This window comes from Lithobates pipiens, unplaced genomic scaffold (assembly GCF_037356315.1).
Source record: "Lithobates pipiens isolate NorthernLeopardFrog02 unplaced genomic scaffold, aLitPip1_a1.2 Scaffold_3, whole genome shotgun sequence".
In the NCBI taxonomy this organism is placed as follows: domain Eukaryota; kingdom Metazoa; phylum Chordata; class Amphibia; order Anura; family Ranidae; genus Lithobates; species Lithobates pipiens.
Window position 1 is genome coordinate 59,988,751 of NW_027507790.1, and position 22,171 is coordinate 60,010,921.

At 44.4% G+C, this 22,171-nt stretch overlaps 1 protein-coding gene across 11 annotated transcripts in view; it reads right to left on the bottom strand.

The window, feature by feature from the left end:
- Nucleotides 1-22,171, bottom strand: part of LOC143940418 (E1A-binding protein p400-like) — a 303,118-nt gene that overhangs the window by 24,226 nt on the left and 256,721 nt on the right. For all 11 annotated transcript variants that reach the window (XM_077461750.1, XM_077461754.1, XM_077461752.1 and 8 more), the window contains 8 exons: nt 21,728-21,806; nt 20,911-21,123; nt 20,586-20,631; nt 16,329-16,438; nt 15,794-15,992; nt 15,515-15,669; nt 14,699-14,956; nt 12,039-12,204 (listed from right to left, as the gene is read on the bottom strand). In XM_077461750.1, the coding sequence (XP_077317876.1) occupies nt 12,039-12,204; nt 14,699-14,956; nt 15,515-15,669; nt 15,794-15,992; nt 16,329-16,438; nt 20,586-20,631; nt 20,911-21,123; nt 21,728-21,806 (1,226 nt within the window). The remainder of the gene's footprint in view (nt 1-12,038; nt 12,205-14,698; nt 14,957-15,514; nt 15,670-15,793; nt 15,993-16,328; nt 16,439-20,585; nt 20,632-20,910; nt 21,124-21,727; nt 21,807-22,171) is intronic.

The following is a 22,171-nucleotide window of genomic DNA, read 5'->3' on the forward strand; positions in this document are numbered from 1 at the left end:
TCATCAGGGGTCCCTACCCCTTATATCAGCACTGTCCTGGGGCATGATGGGGTGGTGACTTCATAAGGGTCGGGCCTTCATGTGACCCCGCCCATGCCAATATAAGTAATGGCACACCGCACACCCAGCATTAGAGCGTGAGAGAGCATCTAGTCTACATCGGAAGAAGAACAGATGGAGAGGACAGCGGAGAAGACCCGGCAAAAGAGCGAGAAGATATCGGAGAAGACCCAGCAGAGGCAGAAGACAGCAGACAGAGGGAGAAGAACCGGAGAGGGCTAAAAGACATCAACAAAGACCGGAGAAGAACTGGAGAGGGGAGAAGAACCGGAAGAGGCAGAAGGGGTCAGCGGAGGAGGCAGACAAGCCGGAGAGGGGAGAAGAGATCGGAAGAGGTGCCAGAGCTGCCTTAATAAATTAATTTAAAACTCTGCGTACTGCGTTTATGAGGTGAATGGGTAGGGGTACAATATACCCCATACTCACTTACATAGGGTGGGGGGGATCTGGGGGCCCCTTCCAAATTCCGATAAGCCCCCCGACAACCAATGACCAGGGTTGCTGGGAAGAGGCCCTTGTCCTCATCAACATGGGGAAAAGGTGCTTTGGGGTAGGGGGCACAGGGCTCCTCTGCCCCAAAGCACCCACCCCCCCATGTTGAGGGCATGTGACCTTGTACGGTTCTGGAGGGGGGGGGGCACTCGTCCCCATCCCCTTTCCTGACTGCTGTGTACTCGGACAAGGGTCTGGTATGGATTTGGGGGGACCCCCACGCCGTTTTTTCAGCGTGGGGGTTCCCCTTAAAATCCATACCAGACCAAAGGGGCTGGTATGCTCTTTGAAGGGGAACTCATGCTTGTTTTTTTTTTGTTTTTTTTTACATTTTGCGTGGAGTTCCCGATAAAGGTTTATACCAGATACAGTGCCTGGTATTGTTGGGGATCAAAGTCGGATCCCTGTTCATCGGACTTCAAGTCGCAGGACAAAGTCAGATCCAACCACTGTGAATCCAGCCTCAGGTTTACACTGGTATGACACAACTGTTGTACTACCGTCATCCTACTTTGCCCTCTACGACATCGGTCCTACATCGGTCCTACTTCCACCCGACTTGAATGAACAAGATCCTCCTACTTTGAGAAAGTACGACTTGTCCTTTGACCAATCAAAACAATCCCAGTGTGACAAATTCCTTTTCCTGCTGCTTTAATCATCATGTCGGATGTCACAAGTTGCTTTGATCCCACTTCAGTGATATTCAATGGGCTGAAGTAGGACCAAAGTCAGACCAAAGTAGTGTAGAAACCTTTTTCAAAGTCGGGCCGACTTGTGTCGGACCAGTTAAGACAGCTCTCATAGGGAATCATTCATTTACACACGTCATGCAACATGTGCTCCCAAAGTTGTACCAGTGTAAACCCAGCCTGTTAGCCCTTGTACACACGGTCAGACATTCCGACAACAAAATTTAAATTGCAGAAATAGCTAGATGCAGGGCTAGGCTTTTAAGAATGTCTAAAAATGTCTGTCTACAGGATATTTGAATGAAGGAGCATCTTCAATAGAAACAGTGAGATGCTTGTTTAGTACAAGGAAATGGCAGGATCAACTAGATGAATAGTGTCAGTTTGGGATCAGGCTTGGAGGACAGAGACTGCAGCAGTATAAAGGTTCACCCAGTAATCAGCTGGATGAATACACAAGTAGATCCCCCTAGTGGATGACGCAGGCCCTCCCGAGGTACAGGGTTGGGCTGTGTGCTAATGCCAGGTTGCGGCCTCTTGATAGCCCCACCAGGACAACAGCAAGTGAGGATTAGGTAGTAGATAGGAAACAGGCAGAAGCATAGTCAATGAACAAGCTAAAAGGTCAGTAATGAGTAGCAGCTGCCTGGAATCAGGTGGACGAATAGTCAATGAACAAGACAAGGGTCTGTAATGAGTGGCAGTGAAGAGATGGGCTGCAGCCAGAATGCAAGGACAAGATATTTCCTGGAAAGAGCACAATAATCTGACAAACACGAAGTGCAGAGACATGGCTTAAATAAAACGTTAATGGGAGGCGCAAGGAGTTCAAGGTTAAACAGAGATAATGTGTAAAGTAGGAATGTCCACACACCATACAGAGAGCTGTCCAGCATTTCAGTTTGCACAGTGAGAAGAGCCACAGCCAGATACTGCAGGGGTCCTAGGTTCAGATCAAGTGTTGACAAATAGTCCACTTTTTGTAAACTCTTTTTCCACTGAATATAATTCAGTAATAATTTTGGGGGTAGTGAAATCAGCCTTTCAAGGTTCACAAGTATGTTGCATGAATTCTTCCATATAGTGACAATTTTGGGGAGAAAAATCTTCAACAGCTTCCTCCATTAATGCCTAAATATCACCTGTGTCCTCTAGGACTGGCATATCAGGATCTGACTCCGGGTTAGAAACAAGAGTAGGAGTTGAAGCATGATGTTTTTGGGTCCTGGATTGAGTCCATAATCTGAGGAAATGTGACATGCAGAGAATTTGGCTTTAGTCAAGTAGGCCGCTTGTTGAGAGCCTGAAATAGAATTCTAATGATATCCCTCCTGGCAGGCATATCCACATGTCCGGGCGAATGCCTATGCGCACACGCCTCATTAGCATGGGCAACAATTGCAGTATATAGGGATGGCAGATGCACTACGGCCTTTGCTATCTGATCTGCAGCTTTCCCCCTATATCCTGTTCCAGTGCCTGCCCTTGATCTGATTGTTACCCGGCTTGCTGACTCCTCTGATTCTTGCTACTCCTGACCTCAGCTTGCTTGACCCTGATTCTCTGTTGCCAAACCTCTGCATGAACTTGACCATTCTGATTGACGTTTCTAATGTACCTGATCTCCCGTGTATAACCTGGCTTCTCTGACTTTGCACCAGTCTCCTCTCCTTACAGCCTCCACATACCTGCATCCGTGGTACCCTGGACACCTGGGACCTACCTGCATATACAGCACCCCTGCATCCACCAGTGTCTGCATCCACAGCCACCAACCACAGCTCCACTATGGCTGCTGGCTACAACACGTGTTCCCCTGCTACAGAGAACATAGCAGGCACTCCTACCTTACTGTGCTCTCGCAGCCGCTATTGCAAACTCAGTGGTCCTTGAACCGAGGCCTTCCTCTGCTCGTCAGGCTCTACCTGAAGGTAAGTGGCACAGTGGTGTAGTGGTTAGCACTCTCACCTAGCAGTAAGAAGGGTCGCTGGTTCGAATCCCAACCACGACACCACCTGCCTGGAGTTTGCATGTTCTCCCTGTGCCTGCGTGGGTTTCCTCTGGGTACTCCAGTTTCCTCCCACCCTCCAAAGACATGCAGGTAGGTTAATTGGCTTCTGTCCAAAATTGGCCCTAGTATATAAATGGGGACCTTGGATTGTGGGCTCCTTGAGGGTAGGGACTGATGTGAGTATACAATGTAAAGTGATGGGGACAAATTGTAGACACTCAGGTTGAACTGGATAGACTGGTGTCTTTATTCAACCTTACTAACTATGTAACTATGTAAGTGACAGTCCTGTTTTTACAGTAACAGTCAGAGATACAGGGTGACACAGTCTTAGCTGTTCAGGATGCTGGACTCCATATAAAGTCCAGGCTTCGCCCATCACAATGGTAATACCCCCGAAAGGGGTATTCAAGTACTGGGTTCCATGGCCTTATAACAGTGGTTGCAAAGCCTACTTAATGTATTCCCTACATTCAGGTAAACGTGTTCCAGTACCTGTATCGCCAGCTCACCCCTCCTTACTTACCTGAGTCCTCACTCAATCCATCGCTGTGTCTGTATGTAGCAGCTCTCATCTACTCTTGCAGGCTTTGCTGAAGCAATGGAAGACATTGGTTTAAGCTGCTGTCAGAGCAAGGGGCAGGGCTGAACTGTGCTGTCTCTGTCTATGGCTTGGTATTGATCCCGCAGGCGTGCCACCATAGAAAGTGGCTTCCCATGGTGGCACACCGAGAAGAGGAGGAGCCAAGAGGGAATAAAGCAAGTAAATAAAAAAATAGACTTCACAATCACTTTAATGCATTGCACCAAGGTGAGTGTCCATGCAGGACCCAGTGCCTGAAGCAACATTAGGGCATCCTCACAGTGTGAGGTTCAGGTATAACTTTCAAGGTTTTACGGAGGTTGCTTGGCTCCAGATATACTGCTTGTATTTGGACATTAGAAGACAGTCAGGGTTTGATGAACTTGGGGCATGCTGGTAGTAGGTGGGGTTATACTAGGCTGCCCAACAGTTTCTGTTTGCCAGTGTCCAATCCTCCTGTGTGCAGCAGTATAACCTGAAGGTCTAAGCCTTTTTTTTTCTCCTATTATTGTAATCAAAATGGAGCAGCGCTAAATGCATATGTTATTATAACTGAAACAAAAAGCAATCTCCTAAAGACAATTCATAAAGTGCATGAAAAGCATTAAAGTGAAAAGCAAAAATAAATTCATATATAAAACAGTAGTTCAATTAATTCAGTGCCATATAAAACGTTTAAATTTTATTTATTTATTTAAATAAAGTATACGGTGGTACAGAAACCTCAACAGGGTCGAACATACAATGTGTCATCGCCACATACAAGACCTCATGCACTGACATCACTGTGACATCAATGGCAAAAACATATGCAATGCAGGTCAGACAGTGGGCTTAGAGGGCTAGGAAGTCTCTGTATCCCGCACACTTTTTTCTTTTTAAAGGTTAACACTGTTTTATTCAAAAGAATAGAGAGAGCAGGAATGACCCAAAGGGCCCAGCAGCAAAGGAGAACAACAGCAAATGTCTAGTAAATAGGGGGGTGAAAAAGAGGGGGGGGGGACAACCACCGGCCAGTACCTCTAACCACATCTATGGAGAGCCTTACCATTCGTCTCAACTTTATAGGGAGTTAAGTCACCAAACCTGCATGCTCCTCAGAGTAAACAAACTCGTGCCATTTCTTGCGGAGGCCCTTATATGTGGCCACCAAGTCCTCCATTGCATTGATTTCAGCTACCTTTTTCAACCAGACAGCCACTGTCGGTGGCTGTGTCTGCTTTCAACACAGTGGGATGCAGCTCTTTGCTGCTGTGAGCAAGAACGGCAAAATGGATTTCCTATATATCTTGCTTGGAATCTCGTTGTGGTGAAGGAGGAAGAACACAGGGATCCAAGGCAGCTGGAGGTCTGTGAATTTTTTAAAAATGTGGCACAGCTCAGTCCAGTAAGGAAGCAAAAGGCGACAAGATCAGAAGATGGGGAGGAGAGACCTCGGTTCCACCCCACACCTCCAACACAGATGTATACTCTGAGGGAACATCCTGTGGATCCTCACTGGTGTATAGTACCACCTTGTCAGTCCCTTTTACCGGTTTCCTGATGGTTAGCACAGACAGAGGTCTTATAAGAGAAAATAATAAGTCTCTCCACCTGTCTCTCTGTGACCTGAAGTGCCAGGTCCTGCTCCCACTTCGATATGTAGGAAGGTCTGAAATTTGGGGGGTGGCACTATTAGCAACTGGTAAGTCTGGGATACCACGTGGCGCATAAGGGACCGTTCCAAACACAGTAGCTTGAAGGCAGTAAGGCTCCTCCTGAAGAGCTCTGGGAAAGGTAAAGAACCAATGAATTGAGCTAGCTGCAGGTTTTGCCAAAAGGAAAGGCCCCCCCCAAGAATGGGTCATTCATGATTCATTGCGTGGTCAGCCACTGTCTGTGAGGAAATGTCGGACCTGGGTTTGTTCAATACCTGTCAGAGCCTTGAATCCGGGGTTCTCACCACAGGGGTGAGTGGCGACGGAAAAGTTGTGAAAGGCTTTTTGGGCAATCTGCCATGTTTCACCTACAGTGGGGTAGTCTAGTGTCCGGCGTGGTAAATTCATCTGGCACCAGGGTAATACATCAAGCTGGGTCCCAGCTAGGATGCCTTCCCCCTGGACCCATTGTTTCAAAGAACCATGTCGATACCAGTTCAGCATTCGTGTCTGATGACAGGCCATATGTTAAAGGTTGGCGCCTGGCAAACCCATGCAGTCCAACACTTTTGGCAGTCACAGAATAGATTGGACCAACCGCAGGGGCTTCTGGGCTCAGAGAAAAGATATAATAATGCGGTTCACCGCACTGGGAAAGGAACTTGGAATCCGAACGGGGAGGGCCTGAAGATGGTACAACAGCCTGGGCATAATGTTCATTTTTACAATTACACACTGACTGAACCAGGAAAACAGTCCATGCTGTCAGGACTGAAGGTCCTTTTTAATGGCCGTTAACAGGTGAGGAAAATTAAGGGGAATACTTCTCCTTTCCTACTGGGCAAAAGGATGCCCAGGTATTTGATGTGTGACATTGCCCATTTGAAAGGAAAATCTGACTGAAGTAACGTGGCCAGCGGGGCTGGCATGGAAATGTTAAGCGCCTCCGATTTTTGTAAATTGATTTTGAAAAAGGATAGGGCCCTATATGTCTTCAATTCCTGTTGCAGGTTGGGGATCAACACCAGTGGGTTAGTCACGAAGAATAAAAGATTGTCAACAAACGCTGCGATTTTTTCAGGGAAAGTGTAGTATCCAGGCCGAGGCCTGTAATGTTGGGATTATCCTTCACTAAGTGAAGAAAGGGTTTGAGGGTCAGAATAAATATTAGAGGGGATATGGGCACCCCTGTCGTGTCCCGTTGGCTATCTTGAAGGATGAGGAGAGATGGCCGTTAACCTTCACTTGGGCCAACGGGCAGGAGTAGATGGCTTGAACCCAATTCATCATTCAGTGGCCTAGCCCCACGGGTCTCTATCAGGAAGGGCCAATTCACCTTGTCAAACACCTTTTCGGCATTCAGTCAAGTGAAGCGACATAGGATCCCCCTTACCCGAGCAGCATGAATCAGGTTAATCGCCTTTGTGGTATTGTCCCGTGCCTCCCTTGTGGGGATGAACCCCACTAGGTCGGAGTGGACAAGTTGAGGGATTAGATCCATTAGGTGCATTGAGAAGACTTTGGTGAAAATGTTTAACTCAGCGTTAAGGAGAGAGATCAGCTGATAGTTTTGTCAAGAAAGGGAATCCTTACCCTCCTTTGGGATCAACGTGATTTGCATTTAGCAATCATGGCCTTGGCCCTCACTAGAGCCAGGGAAGGCAATTGATTTCTCAGAGTTGTAAGGGGCCTGGGCATCAAACGATCTTTTATGAATGGCCTCTAGGGCCCTGATCTTTTCCAGTAGGTCAACAGTTTGCTGAAGTCCTCGCTTTCTTAAGTCGAGAGCCAATTTTGATCAAGAAATCCCCTGATTAAGATCTTGTGGGCCTCCCATACCATAAAGGGCACACTATCTGGGGTCACATTGGAAGAGAAAAAACTTCTAATTTCTCTAGATACCTCCTCTATGACCTCAGGGGTCTGGATCAGGGAGTCATTTAGCTTCCATAGCCACTGCTTGGGGATAGGAGGCACCAAATCAATTTCCACAAAGACTGGACCATGGTCTGAGAAGGTAATGAAGCCGATTGAGGCTGACATCACCCTGGACAGAAGTGACTCGGGCAACATGAAGAGATCAATTCTGGGGTATGAATCGTGAGGATGCGAGTAAAAGGTATAATCCCTTTGGGTCAGGTTCAGGACCCACCATATGTCCATCAAGGGGAAAGCATAGACATTCTTCTTTAGGTGTTTCAGCGCCACATATGAGACCTGGGAAGCACACCTGGAGGCGTCCAGAGTGGGACCCATGATGAAGTTCAGGTCACCACCCCACAGGATCACAGCTCTCTCCACAAAGTCACCTAGCTTGGTCAAAAGGGGTTCTAAAAAATCAATCTGGTTCGAGTTAGGGAGGTAGAGGTTTTCCACGGTGACCAAGGAACTACCTAAGGTACCCTTCACACCCTTCGATTTGGAATCAGAAGAGCAGCCGTGGTAGGCCATCGGAAAAAAGCTATCATGGAGTCTCGATAGTTTATCGGCACAAAATTAGTCTCCTGGAGGAAGCATACATGAGTCTTCATTTGTTTCAGGTAGGAGAGCACCCTTGATCATTTCTCTGGGGTGTTCAATCCCTTCACAATGAAGAAGACAAGGCAAAGAGGCTCTGGTTTACTCGTGGTCACGTGGTCATAGTGGGGACCGGTAGAGGCTGAGAAAAACAAAAAAAAGGGGGGGTTAGGGGGAAGACAGAGGGTGAGGAGGGAGAGGAGAGGAAGGAGGGTAGAAGGTGAAGACAGATAGGAAGTTTCAGAATACTAAGACGCCAGAGACATGGAGGAGACTTAGTCTTAAGACAACCTGGTAGTTCTCAAATTAAACCACTAACAGGGTGTAACACTATCTGGTGAAGGTGGATGAAGAGATCAGGAGCTCCCTATCCTGACCTAAACTGTGAAAAGATTTACAAACTTATTGCAATATAAGTGAAAAAAATAACAATGAAAATAAAAAAGAATTAACAAGTATAATAATTGGCGGACATGACCGGCCCCATATATGCCACGGCCTGGAATAAATGTGCCGGCGTTCAATGCTACCCGACCTGTAGACCTATCCTGGTAATCCAAGAAACAACATTGACAGGGAATCAGCTAAGAAGTCCCTCTCGAATAAGTCTGAGGGAGGAAGAAAGCTTGACGTTTTCTAGGCACATAAATCAATTACAACAAATATGACCAAAACCAAGAACCCCCCATGACATCACATATGAGGTAAAATCTGACCAGCCCAGCACCAGTAGCTAAGTGTAGAAGAGAGGAAGGAGGAAAAAAAAAAGGAGCGAAAGACCCCCCTGTAAACGGAGTACCAAAGGGGGAAGGACAATGGAGGGGAAAGGGGAAAAAAGGGGGGAGGAAGAATGGAAGGGGGAGCAGGAGGTGGAGGGGGGGAAGAAGCGAGGGGGGAGGGAGAGAGGGGAGGGAGGGAGGAGAGGGAGGGAGGAGAGGGGGGGAGGAGAGGGGGGAGGGAGGGAGGAGAGGGAAACGGGGAAGAACAAAAAATTAAGGGGAGTGGCAGGTGGGGAAAAAAGGGGGGAATAAGAGGGGGAAACATAACAGGGAGGGGAGAGGAAGGGGGGAGGAGAAAAAATGGAGGGGGAGAGGGACAGCAGAAGGTACATGGCCAACCTGAGCATTAACCAAAGGGGGGGGGGGGGGTTGGAGGGAAGTGAAAGTGAAGAGACACACTGAAACAATAGCTCTGATAAAAGTATATCTGCAGCCTGGGTCTCCCACCAATCTCCTCAGACACAAACAAAGTAACCACAGATAGTTGGTCTGGCTGGATACGGAAGAACTGGAATATATATCCCCCACAGAATATGATCCCATCATCCACCCAACAAATCCCCAACCCTCCTCCTCCCACCCCATGCAGAGGCCATACAGGACCCACCCAAAGGGGTCTAAAACTCCGGTATACCTGCTAGAACAAGAGCAAGCGACAGGCCTGTCTCGCGGGCAGTCCAAGGCCTCGCAGGTAAAAGTGCAGCGGCAGACTTAGGGTGTCAAGTCATACCAACCAGCCAATGGGCTGGTCTACACTGTGCAACCCAGTGAGCAATGAAGGGTAGGATCCCCACGGGCAGCCACGACATCAATGGGGGGGAGGTGGGTGGGACAGAGAAAATACATCTGGGGGACCGAAATAGTCCTGAGTGGCAATGGGGGGGAAGGAGCAAACAAGGGGAGATCAGAACAGTCCTGAAAGGCCATGGGTGGTGCCCTGTATTGGTGAGTGAGCTTCCTGACATGCAGAGCATCTGCAGGGATCTCTGCCGGGTAAGGGGTGCAACCAGTCCAGAATCGAAATTGGCTCCATGTCAGGTATCCGAACAGGTCTGGAAGGTCAGCATGTCTTCTCACGGTGAACAAGGAGCCTTCTTTGTGGACGATCAGCTGGAGAGGGAACCCCTACCAATACTGAAATCTGTACCATGCAGGGTCTCCAACAAGGGCTTTAGCATAGCTTGCCTCTGCAGGGTTGCCCGAGACACATCGGGGGAAAATTGAGACGGTCAACCCATCGAAGTCAACAGGACCTTTACGCCAGGCAGCTCCCATGATCAGTAAGGATGAGCTCAGGCGTGTTCGCATACTCCACGTGCAGAGCCGGCCAGGAAGTCGGCGCAGCGCTGCACTAATCACAGGCAGTGAGACATTGCCCGATCTCTGCAGCTGGGCATCGGAGCAATGTCTCACTGCCTGTGATTAGTGCAGCACTGTGCCGACTTCCTGGTGGGCTCGGCACGTGGAGTAAGCAAACACACCTGAGCTCATCCTTAATGATCAGTTCTTTGTGGGCATAGAAATGCAGGCGGCAGATCACATTCCGAGAACGATCCTGTTCTACAGGTTTAGGACCGATCGCTCTGTGCACCCCGTCGAACTCCATGTTTGCGGGCGGGGATCTGATTCCACAATTTTAGGCAGGATCTCCCAAACGGTCTCCATTAAGGGGCAGCCCCCGGATCCATAGGTTGTTCCAGCGGTCCCCGTTCTCCAAGTCCTCCGTGAGGAGCTGTACCTCCGCCAGCTGGCAAAGTGGTTGCGCCCACTCCACCTGGGCAACTCGGACCTCCAGGGCACTCAGCAAAGCCTAACCCCTGGTCAGTCTGTCATCCAGGCCATGGACCTCCCCTCAGCACTAAGGCTTCCATGTCAGATTTAGTGGGGAGAGCCCACAGCAAGGCCCTGATATCTGTGTCATCCCTGAAGAGTGGGGTGGAGAGTCTTGGGCTGCTCGAGGAGCCAGACAGGTAGTCTAAGGGGGATGTTAGACCCGCCAGTGAGTTAGGCAGTGTATTTTGCGGGGCTGCCATTTGAGGGGAGAGTAAGGGTGAAGGACTATGGTCACCACGTGTCTTTCCAGTAAGTGCTGCCAGAGCCGACTGGGAGAGATCTTGGAAAAAACGGCTAATCTGGGCCACAGGTTCCACTTTAGATGATCCCCTTGTCTTCCGTTGCTTGCTATAGCTTATGGCCGAAACAGAAAACTGCTAGAAAAAAGCACATTAGCCTTGATAAATGGGTCGGGAGCTCTAGCAATGAGCGTCTTCACTCCGCCGTGTCCAAGCCACGCCCCCATAAAACTACTATTTTATGTATGAATTTATTTTTGCATTTGCACTTTAATGATTTTTATGTTCTTTATGAATTGTTTTGAGGAGATTGCATTTTATTTCAGTTATAACAGCATATGCATTTAGCGCTGCTCCATTTTGATTACAATATTTACACTGGTGTTGGTGACTATTTAGTAGTTCAGAAGCTACATACATTTTGATTATTTTTATATTGCTTTATTTATCACAGAGTAGCACACAAGTAATCACTTTTCCATTTGTGTTTTTTTCCTGTCTCCGTCCCAATTTGAGAGATTTCCTATCTCTTTCGTTGTCACTAACCACAGGTCACCAGGGCAGGAAGTAAGGGGAATTAATTCTCCTCCATGGGGATACAAACAGCAATAAAATCATGATTGATGAATGGCTTGATATATTGGTTGCAAGAATGCATTCTGACTCTAACTTATGATTTTTCAAGCCTTAACATAAATATAAAGGTTTATCAGCAGGAAAATATGAAGCTAGGAAACAAAATGAAAAGGTGAAACCAGCAAAAAAAGCTGGCCATACACGCCACGAATTTCCTTCCTGCAACCATGGGTTGCAGGAAAGAAATGCACACATTTTCCCATCAACACAGACAGTGCCGACAGGGGAATCCCTCCTTCTGAGCAATTGTCTGTTCAAGGCAGGGGTGGGGGGTGGTGGGCTCAGGGAAGCCACCCCCGCTGGGAAAAGACAGTGATTATTGCTAGCGGTTATAGCAGCCGCTAGTGATAATCGCAAGAGAATCCCGCAGGCTGGTTGCACCCAAGTTGATCAATCGATCAATCAACTGGATACATTCAACTTGCCCATTAATGGTTTGAATCTCTGTCAGTTTCAACTGAGCCGGCCAAGATTCGAACCATGTCAGGCTGACCTTACACTTTCATGTATATCATATCCAGCTAGTTAGCTAGGAAATGTATAATTACAGAGGCATTACCTGCAGCTTTTTGGGGCTGGCCAATAGCAACGCTAATTCCTGCTACAGTGACTGGAAGGGTGGTCACTCCCGTAGATGACACAACTGCCGACACCACTGGAGGCTTAGCTAGGGCCACTTGTGCTGTTTGTCCTGGTTGAGCCTGGATTGGCCCCTGAGCCTGAAGCTGTGAAAAGAAAACCAGATAAAACACAAGGTGTACTGCAAGGATTACAATAAACATCCAAAGAGTCTAGCTGTTTTTTTTTTCTTTGCTACACTTAAGACATGGCTGGTTTCACTGATTATCTGGTTCTTGTGTTGACAGCCTATGTCAGTGGCTGGATCAGTCTCCCAGTGGTGCAACTGAAGTAATATGGTAAGTACATAGATCAGTGATGGTGAACCTTGGCACCCCAGATGTTTTGGAACTACATTTCCCATTATGCTCCTCTACACTGCAGAGTGCACAAGCATCATGCGAAATGTAGTTCCAAAGCATCTGGGGTGCCAAGGTTCACCATCACTGGTCTATGTGCTTACCATATTACTTCAGCTGCACCACTGGGAGACTGATCCAGCCACTCCCTCCCCAATTCAGTGCTCCAGTGGGCACCAGAGGAACGGGGCAGAGAGCCGGTCTCTGCTCAGAGCAGAGGGGAGAACTGAATGATCAGCGGCCTTTGATCCCTTAATTCTCCATGCAGAAGCAGTGTGGGGCAGATGCTGAGTATAAGGTTTTTGTTGTAAACCTAATACTTTTCCTTTAAAGTAAATCTTTCAGCCATTTTAATCTTTTTATTTTTTATTGGAAATGTCTTTTTATTATTTATGCAAAAATAACAAGAAAAAACAAAGTTTTCCGCCATGCAGGGCTCGATACAAAAAACTATTGCCCACAAGACACCACCTCCCCCTACCAAGCACCACCCATGAAGTACTTCCATGGCATCGGATGCTATGTGTCCCTCAGGAATAAAGAATAATATTTTGACATAAAAGAAACCAGAGAGATACAAATGCAGTTCTCCTATAATATCATAGACAATCACAACTTGTCCCTCCAGGGGAGAGCACCCCAAACAATGAGGGCCTGAGGACCAGAGATATAAATGACATCAAGAGAGAATATTTTGCACCAAATGAGAGATAGAACTCTAGCTCAATTCAGCCATTTTTAGCCTAACAGCAAGTACAGGTGTCTTCTGGTGACTTTATTCGCAAGAAAACTTTGTTCTTACTCTCTCATTTTTATTTATTTCGTCACTAGGGGATTTTTTTTTTCTTGAGGGGTTTAAGTCATGCTCAATTGTCTGCAAGCTATCCAGTAATAATTATAAAACAAAATAGAGGGGCGCTAAAATTCAAAACATGTGATGATCATGTGCAAATACAAATAAATCAATGAATAAGATGACAATTGAATGTCCACTAAGGTGCAAGTCCACAGAGGTAATCCATGTATCTTTGCAATCGCATAGAAGTTTATAAAGATGAGACGTCCAACATGCCATGAAGGAAGCAATAAAGAAGACAGAATGGATGAGGCCAACCAAAATCAATAAGCCACACTTACCAGATAGCATACGACCCCCTAATAAGAGCGCTCACAAGCGTTATATACGATAGCCAAAGTCAAAGATCCAACTCTCCTCGATTCCTCTGCTTATCACTGTATGACTGGGTAGTGTGGAGGCAGATGACTGTGAACCAGGGAGTATAGCCCTCGAAACAAAACTCCCCCGTGGGGTAAGATTAAGTCACTAGACATGTAATAAAGAAGTAACTGAATCTCTTTAGAGTAAAGCTGATGTGTGCTGGGTATAGAATGACTACAAGGAATCATCAGATATTCTTGATATGGCCCACCACTCCCTACTCTATTTGCGGCAGGATCTGTTATTGTGCTGCGTGCGGCTCGGTACCCTCTATGTTGCGGTTCAGATCAAAAATATCTGATGATTCCTTGTAGTCATTCCATACCCAGCACACATCAGCTTGTGAAGAGACTCAGTTACTTTTTTATTACATGCCTGGTGGCTCAATCTCAGCACACGGGGGAGTTACGTTTTGAGGGCTATACTTCCTGGTTCATGGCCATCTGCCTTCAAACTACCCAGTCATCCAGTGCTAGGGAGAGGAATCGAGGAGCGTTGGATCATTTGGCTTGGCTATTGTAAATAACGATTATGAGACCGCTCTTATTAGAGGGGCATATACTATCTGGTAAGCGTGGCTTATTGATTTTGGTCGGTGTCACCCATTCTGTCTTCTTTCTTGCTTCCTTCATGGCATGTGGGACTTCCCATCTTAATAAACTTCTATGTGATTGCACAGATACTTGAATTACCTCTGTGGACTTGCACCTTAGTGGACATTCAATTGTTATCTTATTCATTGATTTATTTGTATTTGCACGTTTTGAATTTTTATCGCTTTACTATTTTGTTTTATATGTATTTGTATGTCACATATCTGGACATTATGTACGACTGCTATTTATTTTATAGTTTATCATTTGTGCAGATTATTCTCTGGAAAAAAAGATTTCTAACTTCTACTGAAGGAGCTACTGAAACCCAATGCCTTGAAGGAAATATGGTGAATTTAGCAATAAAACAGTATTCTATTAAGAGAAAAAATGTCTTCCTCTAGCATACAATTAAAGCATTAATACTTACCAGCCGAGCCACCTGTAAATTAGCAACAGTGGCCCCTGTGAGCACAGCACCACCTCTTGGTGCATTGACTGCAGCAAGCTGCTGAGCCTGTTGCTGTGGTTGTGCTTGCTGTTGTTGCTGCTGGCCCTGTACTGGTGCCGCCTGTGGTCCTCCCTGCTGAGGCTGCTGTGGCTGTTGCTGCTGCTGTTGTTGAGATGCTGTTTGGGATGTCTGTTGTGGAATCTGCATTTTCTGTTTCTGTAACTTCAGTAGCTGCTCCTGCATTTTAACCAGGAGAAAAATTAGTAAACAACAGCCTAAGGGCCAGTTCACACCAGATGCAGTTCCGTACGCTTTTTTCTGCACTAAAAATGCATGCGCAGTGTGTTCCATGTATTTCAACGATTCTAGTTCACACCAATGCAGTCAGTTCCAGTCATTTTCTGCACCGGAAACTGACTGGAACTGACTGCACTGGTGTGAACTAGAGCCATTGGAATACATGGAAAACACTACGCATGCATTTTTAGGGCCAGTTCACACCACACGTTCCGGATCAGTTTTTGCTTACAGTTCACACCACATGCAGTTCCAGTGCGCTTTTGATATAATTTGCTAGGTTCCAGTACAGTTCTGTGCAGAAAAAAAATGCAGCACGCTCTACTTTTTTTTTCTGCACCGGTGTAAAACTGACTGCACTGGTGTGAACTAGAGCCATTGGAATACATGGAAAACACTGCATGCATTTTTAGTGCAGAAATAAAGCACATGGAACTGCATCTGCTGTGAACTAGCACTTATAATTTTCTTAAACTCACAGTATTCTGACTAAAGTACCTGGGAAAGTTTGCCGACAGCTTTGATCTGCCCAGGAGACTGAGCCTGAGCCTGAATCTGAGGAACTTGAACCTGGGCAGCCTGCTGCTGCCGAATAAGCTGGAACTGGGCTGAGGCAATGGCTTTACTGGCCAGCTGAACTCCAGCAGTTGTAGCTGAAAGACATATATAAAAGTAAGACTGCAAAGCACATAGAAAAACATAACAAGTTCAAGGGACTGGAGGGGAATTCTCAACATTATCCGAGATAAATGGAAGGATGCGAAAGTAGCTCCATACCTGTGGTCACCTGTGTAACAACAGACCGGGCCTGCGTCTGCACAGGTGTAATACTGCTGCACACCACAGTTCCACCAGTCACCGGCGTTACTGCTCGCACTCCCTGATTTGTTGCTATAGTGACCATCTCAGCAGCCGTGGCAGAAGTGGCTACAGCTCTCTGCTGTGTATGCACAACCTGTGGAGATCCTCCAGAAGCCTAATGAGAAGATGGATAGCAATTAGCTCATAATCAATCCTGAACGTTAGAAAACGGTACTTTGCCAAAAAGGCATTCTTTTCTAAGTACAGAATGTGAAAATCTGTTGGCAGGGAGCATGTTCAATTTGCTTGTTCCAAAACAGCAATCTGAGCAGATTTAGAGGGAAAATAACCAGCATACGGGCTTCCAACCCTTACCCAAACAAAACAAATATTCTAGCAATATTATAATGCAGTGGCAATGTCAGCTGGAGCTTTATTTTAATTAACACCCAGAATGAAGGCCATATACATATTCCTGTCTGTATGTCAGTACATTTTTGGGTTTACTTACAGCAAGTGTCCCAGGTATAACAGGGGATGCCAACCTCTTATTGATGGGCTGGAAAGTGGCAGAAGGTACACCTGCAACTGTGTTTACAATAACGTTTCCACTGACTGCCGCTGTAAATAGGATATTAGTATTAGAATAACAGATTTGTAATAATGCTACAGATGTAAAATGCAATTTTTATACTGTAAGTTATATTTAAAAAAGCATTCCAAATACAGTGCTTTGAAAAAGTATTCACACCCCTTGAAATTTTCCCAGTTTTTTTCATGTTACAACCAAAAACGTAAATGTATTTTATTGGAATTTTATGTTACAGACCACCACAAAAATGGAGCATATCTGTGAAGTGAAAGGAAAATGATAATTTGTTTTAAAAAAAATGTAAGCACAAATATCTGAAAAGTGTGGTGTGCATTTGTATTCAGCCCCCTTTAATCTGATATCCCTAACTAAAATATAGTGGAACCAACTGCCTTCATAAGTCCCCTAATTAGCAAATAGAGTGCACCTGTGGATAATTTAATCTCAGTATAAATACAGCTGTTCTATGAAGCCCTCAGAGGTTTGTTAGAGAACCTTAATGAACAAACAGCATCATGAAGGCCAAGGATCACACCAGACAGGTCAGGGATTAAGAAGTGGTGAAGTTAAAAGCAGGGTTGGGTTATAAAAAAATATTATATATAAGCTTTTACCAAAATATACAGCTACAGTGCCTTGAAAAAGCAATCATACCCCTTGAAATTTCCCAAATTTTTCATGTTACAACCAAAAATGTAAATGTATTTTATTGGGATTTTATGTGATAAAAAAGTGGCACATAATTGTGACATGGAAAGAAAATGATCAATTGTTTTCAATTTTTTTTACAAATAAGCATGTGAAAAGCATGGTGTGCATTTGTATTCAGCCCCCTGAGTCAATACTTTGTAGAACCACCTTTCACTGCAATTACAGCCGCAAGTCTTTTTGGGGATGTCTCTACCAGCTTTACACATCTAGAGAGTGAATTTTTTTCCCATTCTTCTTTGCAAAATAGCTTAAGCTCTGTCAGATTGGACAGAGAGCGTCTGTGAACAGCAATTTTCAAGTCTTGCCACAGATTCTCAATATGATTTAGGTCTGCACTTTAACTGGATTTAGGTATGCTTTGATCTAAACCATTCCATTGTAGGTCTGACTGTATTTTTAGGGTTGTTGTCCTGCTGGAAGGTGAACCTCCGCCCAAGTCTCAAGTCTTTTGCAGACTCTAACAGGTTTTCTTCTAAGTTTGCCCTGTATTTGGCTCCATCTATCTTCTCAGCAACTTTGACCAGCTTCCCTGTCCTCCATGAAGAAAAGCATCCCCACAACATGATGCTGCCACCACCATGTTTCACAGTGGGGATGGTGTGCTCAGGGTGATGTGCAGTGTTAGTTTTCTGCCACACATAGCGTTTTGCTTTTAGGCCAAAAAGTTAACTTTTGGTTTCATCTGGCCAGAGCACCTTTTTCCACATGTTTTCTGTGTCCCCCATGTGGCTTCTTGCAAACTGCAAGCGGGACTTTTTATGGCTTTCTTTCAACAATGGCTTTCTTCTTGCCACTCTTCCATAAAGGCCAGATTTGTGGAGTACACGACTAATAGTTGTCCTGTGGACAGATTCTCCCACCTGAGCTGTGACTCTCTGCAGCTCCTCCAGAGTTACCATGGGCCTCTTGGCTGCTTCTCAGATTAATGCTCTTCTTGCCTGACCTGTCAGTTTAGGTGGACGGCCATGACTTGGTAGATTTTCAGTTGTTTAATATATTTTCCATTTTCAGGTGAGGGATTGAACAGTGCTCTATGAGATGTTCAACGTGTGGGATATTTTTTTAAAACTCAACCCTGTTTTAAACTTCTCCACAACTTTATCCCTGACCTGTTTGGTGTTTTCTTTGACCTCTGTGATGCTGTTTGTTCACTAAGGTTCTCTAACAAACCTCTGAGGGCATCACAAAACAGCTGTATTTATACAGAGATTAAATTACACACAGATGGACTCTACTAATTAAGTGACTTCTGGAGGCAGTTGGTTCCACTAGATTTTAGTTAGGGGTATCAGAGTAAAGGGGGCTGAATACAAATGCACGCCAGACTTTTCAGATATTTACCATTTATAATTTTCCTTGCACTTCACAATTATGTGCCACTTAGTGTTGTTCTATAACATAAAATCCCAATAAAATACATTTACATTTTTGGTTGTAACATGGCAAAAATTTGGAAAATGTCAAGGGGTATGAATACTTTCAAAGCACTGTATGTATGTGGTTATTGTTTTTCTTTCTTTTTTCCTTTCTCTTTTTTATGTTGTCACTTTGTAAGTGGCCTATTTGTAATATGTTTAAAATTTTTATAAAAAGAATATATAAAAAAAAGAAAGAACAGGCTTTGCTGATAATAAAAAAAAACCCTAAAAATTAAATCAATCTAGATATTTTATTCCAATTCCATGCCACTCTAGTTTCCTCAACAGATTCAGGGTCAACTGATCGCTGCGATAGCCTCAGATTGGCTATCACAGTGATCAGTTACTGTGAAGCCCACCCCCTTGTTTTGTTTCTCTGTGAATGGAGGAGAAAGATACTTAGTATCTCGCTCTCTCTTTGCAGAGAAAAAAAAAGTGTGTGAAAAAAAAAAAAGAAGAAAACAAATAAAATAAAAAAAAACCTAGATCAAGGCTTGATCTAGGTCAGTGTCAGGGTTAGTGTGTTTTTTTATTTTTTTAATATCAGTGTCAGTAAGGGCTCATTTACACTTGCAACATACATTATCGGCTAGTTTACACTTGCTTCAAAACATGGCTTCGGACAGGCTTTGATAAAGCTCTCTAAATGCTAGTCAAAGCTCTAGTCACTAAATAAAATGGTTAGCTTACAGTCCTGTTTACACCTTGCTTTTGCTTTGCTTCATTTATACCCCATGTCACTTTAGTGGGGCTTCAAAGCATCTTCAAAGCCTCCATAAAAGTCTATGGCAAAGCTCGCTTGAAGCCCCACTGAAGCCCTACCAAAGCCTCATTGAAGCCTCATCAAAGCCCTACAAAACCTCACTGAAGCCCCACCAAAGGGCATTGAAGCCCCACCGAAGCACCTAGCAAAAGCACGGTGTAAACAGGACTGTAAGCTAACCAATTTATTTAGTGACAGGAGCTTTGACTGGCGTTCAGACATCTTTAACAAACCGTGTCCAAAGCCATGTTTTGAAACATGGCCTTGGACACGCTTTTGTTAAAGCTCTCTGAATGCCAGGCAAAGCTCCTGTCACTAAATAAAATGGTTAACCTACAGTCCTGTTTACACTGTGCGTTTTCTTTGATTTGGCTTCGCTTCAAAAATTATATGTAGATTCGGTGGTGATTCAAAGTGTCTTCAAGTCCCCCATAGAAGTCTATGGCAAAGCTTGCCTAAAGCACCTAAATCTTTTGAAAGTCTTTAAATCAGCTTTAGCTTTGCTTTGTTTTGGAGAAATTGCAGGTATGAGATATCCACACACACACAGTGCACCTGCCAAGCTTCAAAAGAGCATCACTGAAGCCTCAACAAAGCATCACTAAAGCTTCATCAAAAACACATTGTAACAGCATTATGAAGCGGTAGGAGCTTTAATGTGTATTGAAGCTGAAGCAAGTGTAAATGAGCCCTTAGTGTCAGTGCGTTCTTTAGGTAGAATAAAAAAAGCAAAATGGGCATTATTGTTTTTGGCTGTATGAGTGGTACAAACAACTAACATACGCATATGTGGTATGGCTTTGATCGCCAGAAGCAGGAGAATTTAATTTGGATTGTTCTTTGGTGGAAGGTTATTGTAGTAGCAAGAAATGTACAGCTAAATAAAATAAAATAATATGTTTTCTTTTACTATTTTGGGGCAGTTTTCCTTTGATAATTAAAATAAATAAATAAATAAATAAATCAGGAGATATCCATCACCAAAAGAAAGCCCAATTTGTCCTAAAAAAAACGGTATAATCCACCTGGATGCACAAAGTAGTTGTGATGATATGTACAGTTTTACTAACACATCTCAAAAATTGTGCTTAGGAATTTAAATTTGTTTTACCCTTAGGCATGAAGGGGTTAATTATACTTTAGGAGATACCTACACATTCTGTGCCCACCACGGATTTTTCCAGTGTGCTGAGCTTATTGTACCAGAATAAACATTTTTCTATCCTGCACCTTTTCTAAGTGCTTTTAGCACAATAATGAATATATTGCTCCACTCTCCCTTACCAGCTTGTATGCTTGCTCCGGTTACTGCGGTTTTGATGGTTCCAGCCTAAAAAACACAAATAATAATTACTGAATAATCTTTTGCGTGTTGAAACATATATACTAACTCTAATATATTGTATAAACATTTACAAACCTTTAAGGGGACAACCTTATACCACCAAACAATTCACACTAAAAAGTGAAGTGACAAGTTACTTTGAACACAAATACACATCCCTCTTGGCCACTATTTATTCAAGCCACTGCATCTCTATTATGACCTGATACTTGTAATGGATGGCAGTAATGCAATCTGAACATAAAACAGTGAGGTGGGACTTACCAGAACTGCAGTGGTTGGTACACTGGTGCCAACTGGACTTGCAACTACCGCCTGTGGCTGCTGGACAACTTGTGTTTGGACCACCTGTTGCTGAGGCTGTGCTTGGGCAGGCTGAACAGCTGGAGCTGATGGTTGTTGACCATTCTGGAGTGGCTGTTGTGGAGCCTGTGGACCAGCTTGCTGCTGTGCCCTGTGGTGTTGCTCAACTAATGCCTAAAATAGAAATGTTATCATTGTGCTTTTGCATGCATTAGGATTCAATCCAATACACTGTCATTTAGAGCAGTGATGGCGAACCTTGGCACTCCCATGATGCTCAACTGCACTGCAGAGTGCATGAGCAGCATGGGGAATGTAGTTCCAAAACATCTGGGGTGCCAAGGTTCGCCATCACTGATTTAGAGGAACAGTTCATCCATAAGTGGTATATCACTTTTCGGCAGACATCAGTGGGGCTGAATCAATCTCCTGATTTTCTCATTTCCGGTATCAACATCACAGAGATTTAGACTCTGGTGTTACCAATAGTTTTTAAAAGCCAATGGGTGCCTGAATCAACGTACACTCCTAATCCAAATATACATTTTGTAATGAATGAACTTTTGATGTGTCCATAACAAGAGAGCATGTAATGTATAATACAATGTACAATACAAAGTAGAGGTAACATTCTTCAAATTAACCATATAACATATAAAAAAACAAATATAGCAACTAGAAAATGCTCAATACATTGTGTGGTTATGAACTGCAAAACAGGCAAAATTCCCCTTGCACAGCTTTAATGTGTGTAAAGATGTTTTTGCATGCAGTATACCTTCTTTTCTTTGGCAATACGCTCAGCTCGGAGGGAAGCCACTTGGATAGGTGGCAGAGGTTTATCATAACTGATTCCACTGAAAATAGAAACAATTTATGTACATAATATGTAGATGAATTCTAAAACATTTTAGATGTGTTTCTTAGCAAACATAATGTACAGAGATATCAAAAATGATAGTGACATACACGCACACAAACACACAGGCTGAACTGGATGGACTAGTGAATTTATTCAACCTTTCAACAATGTAACTATGTACAAAATGAAAAACATGACAAAAACTTCTATAAAAACTGTCAGAAAATATTTTATATATTGCATTAAATCTAATACAGGCGGTCCCCTAGTTACAAACACCTAACTTACAAACTACTCCTATTTACAAATGGAGGGAGACAACAGGAAGTGAGAGGAAATCTACCCCTAGGAAGGGAAATT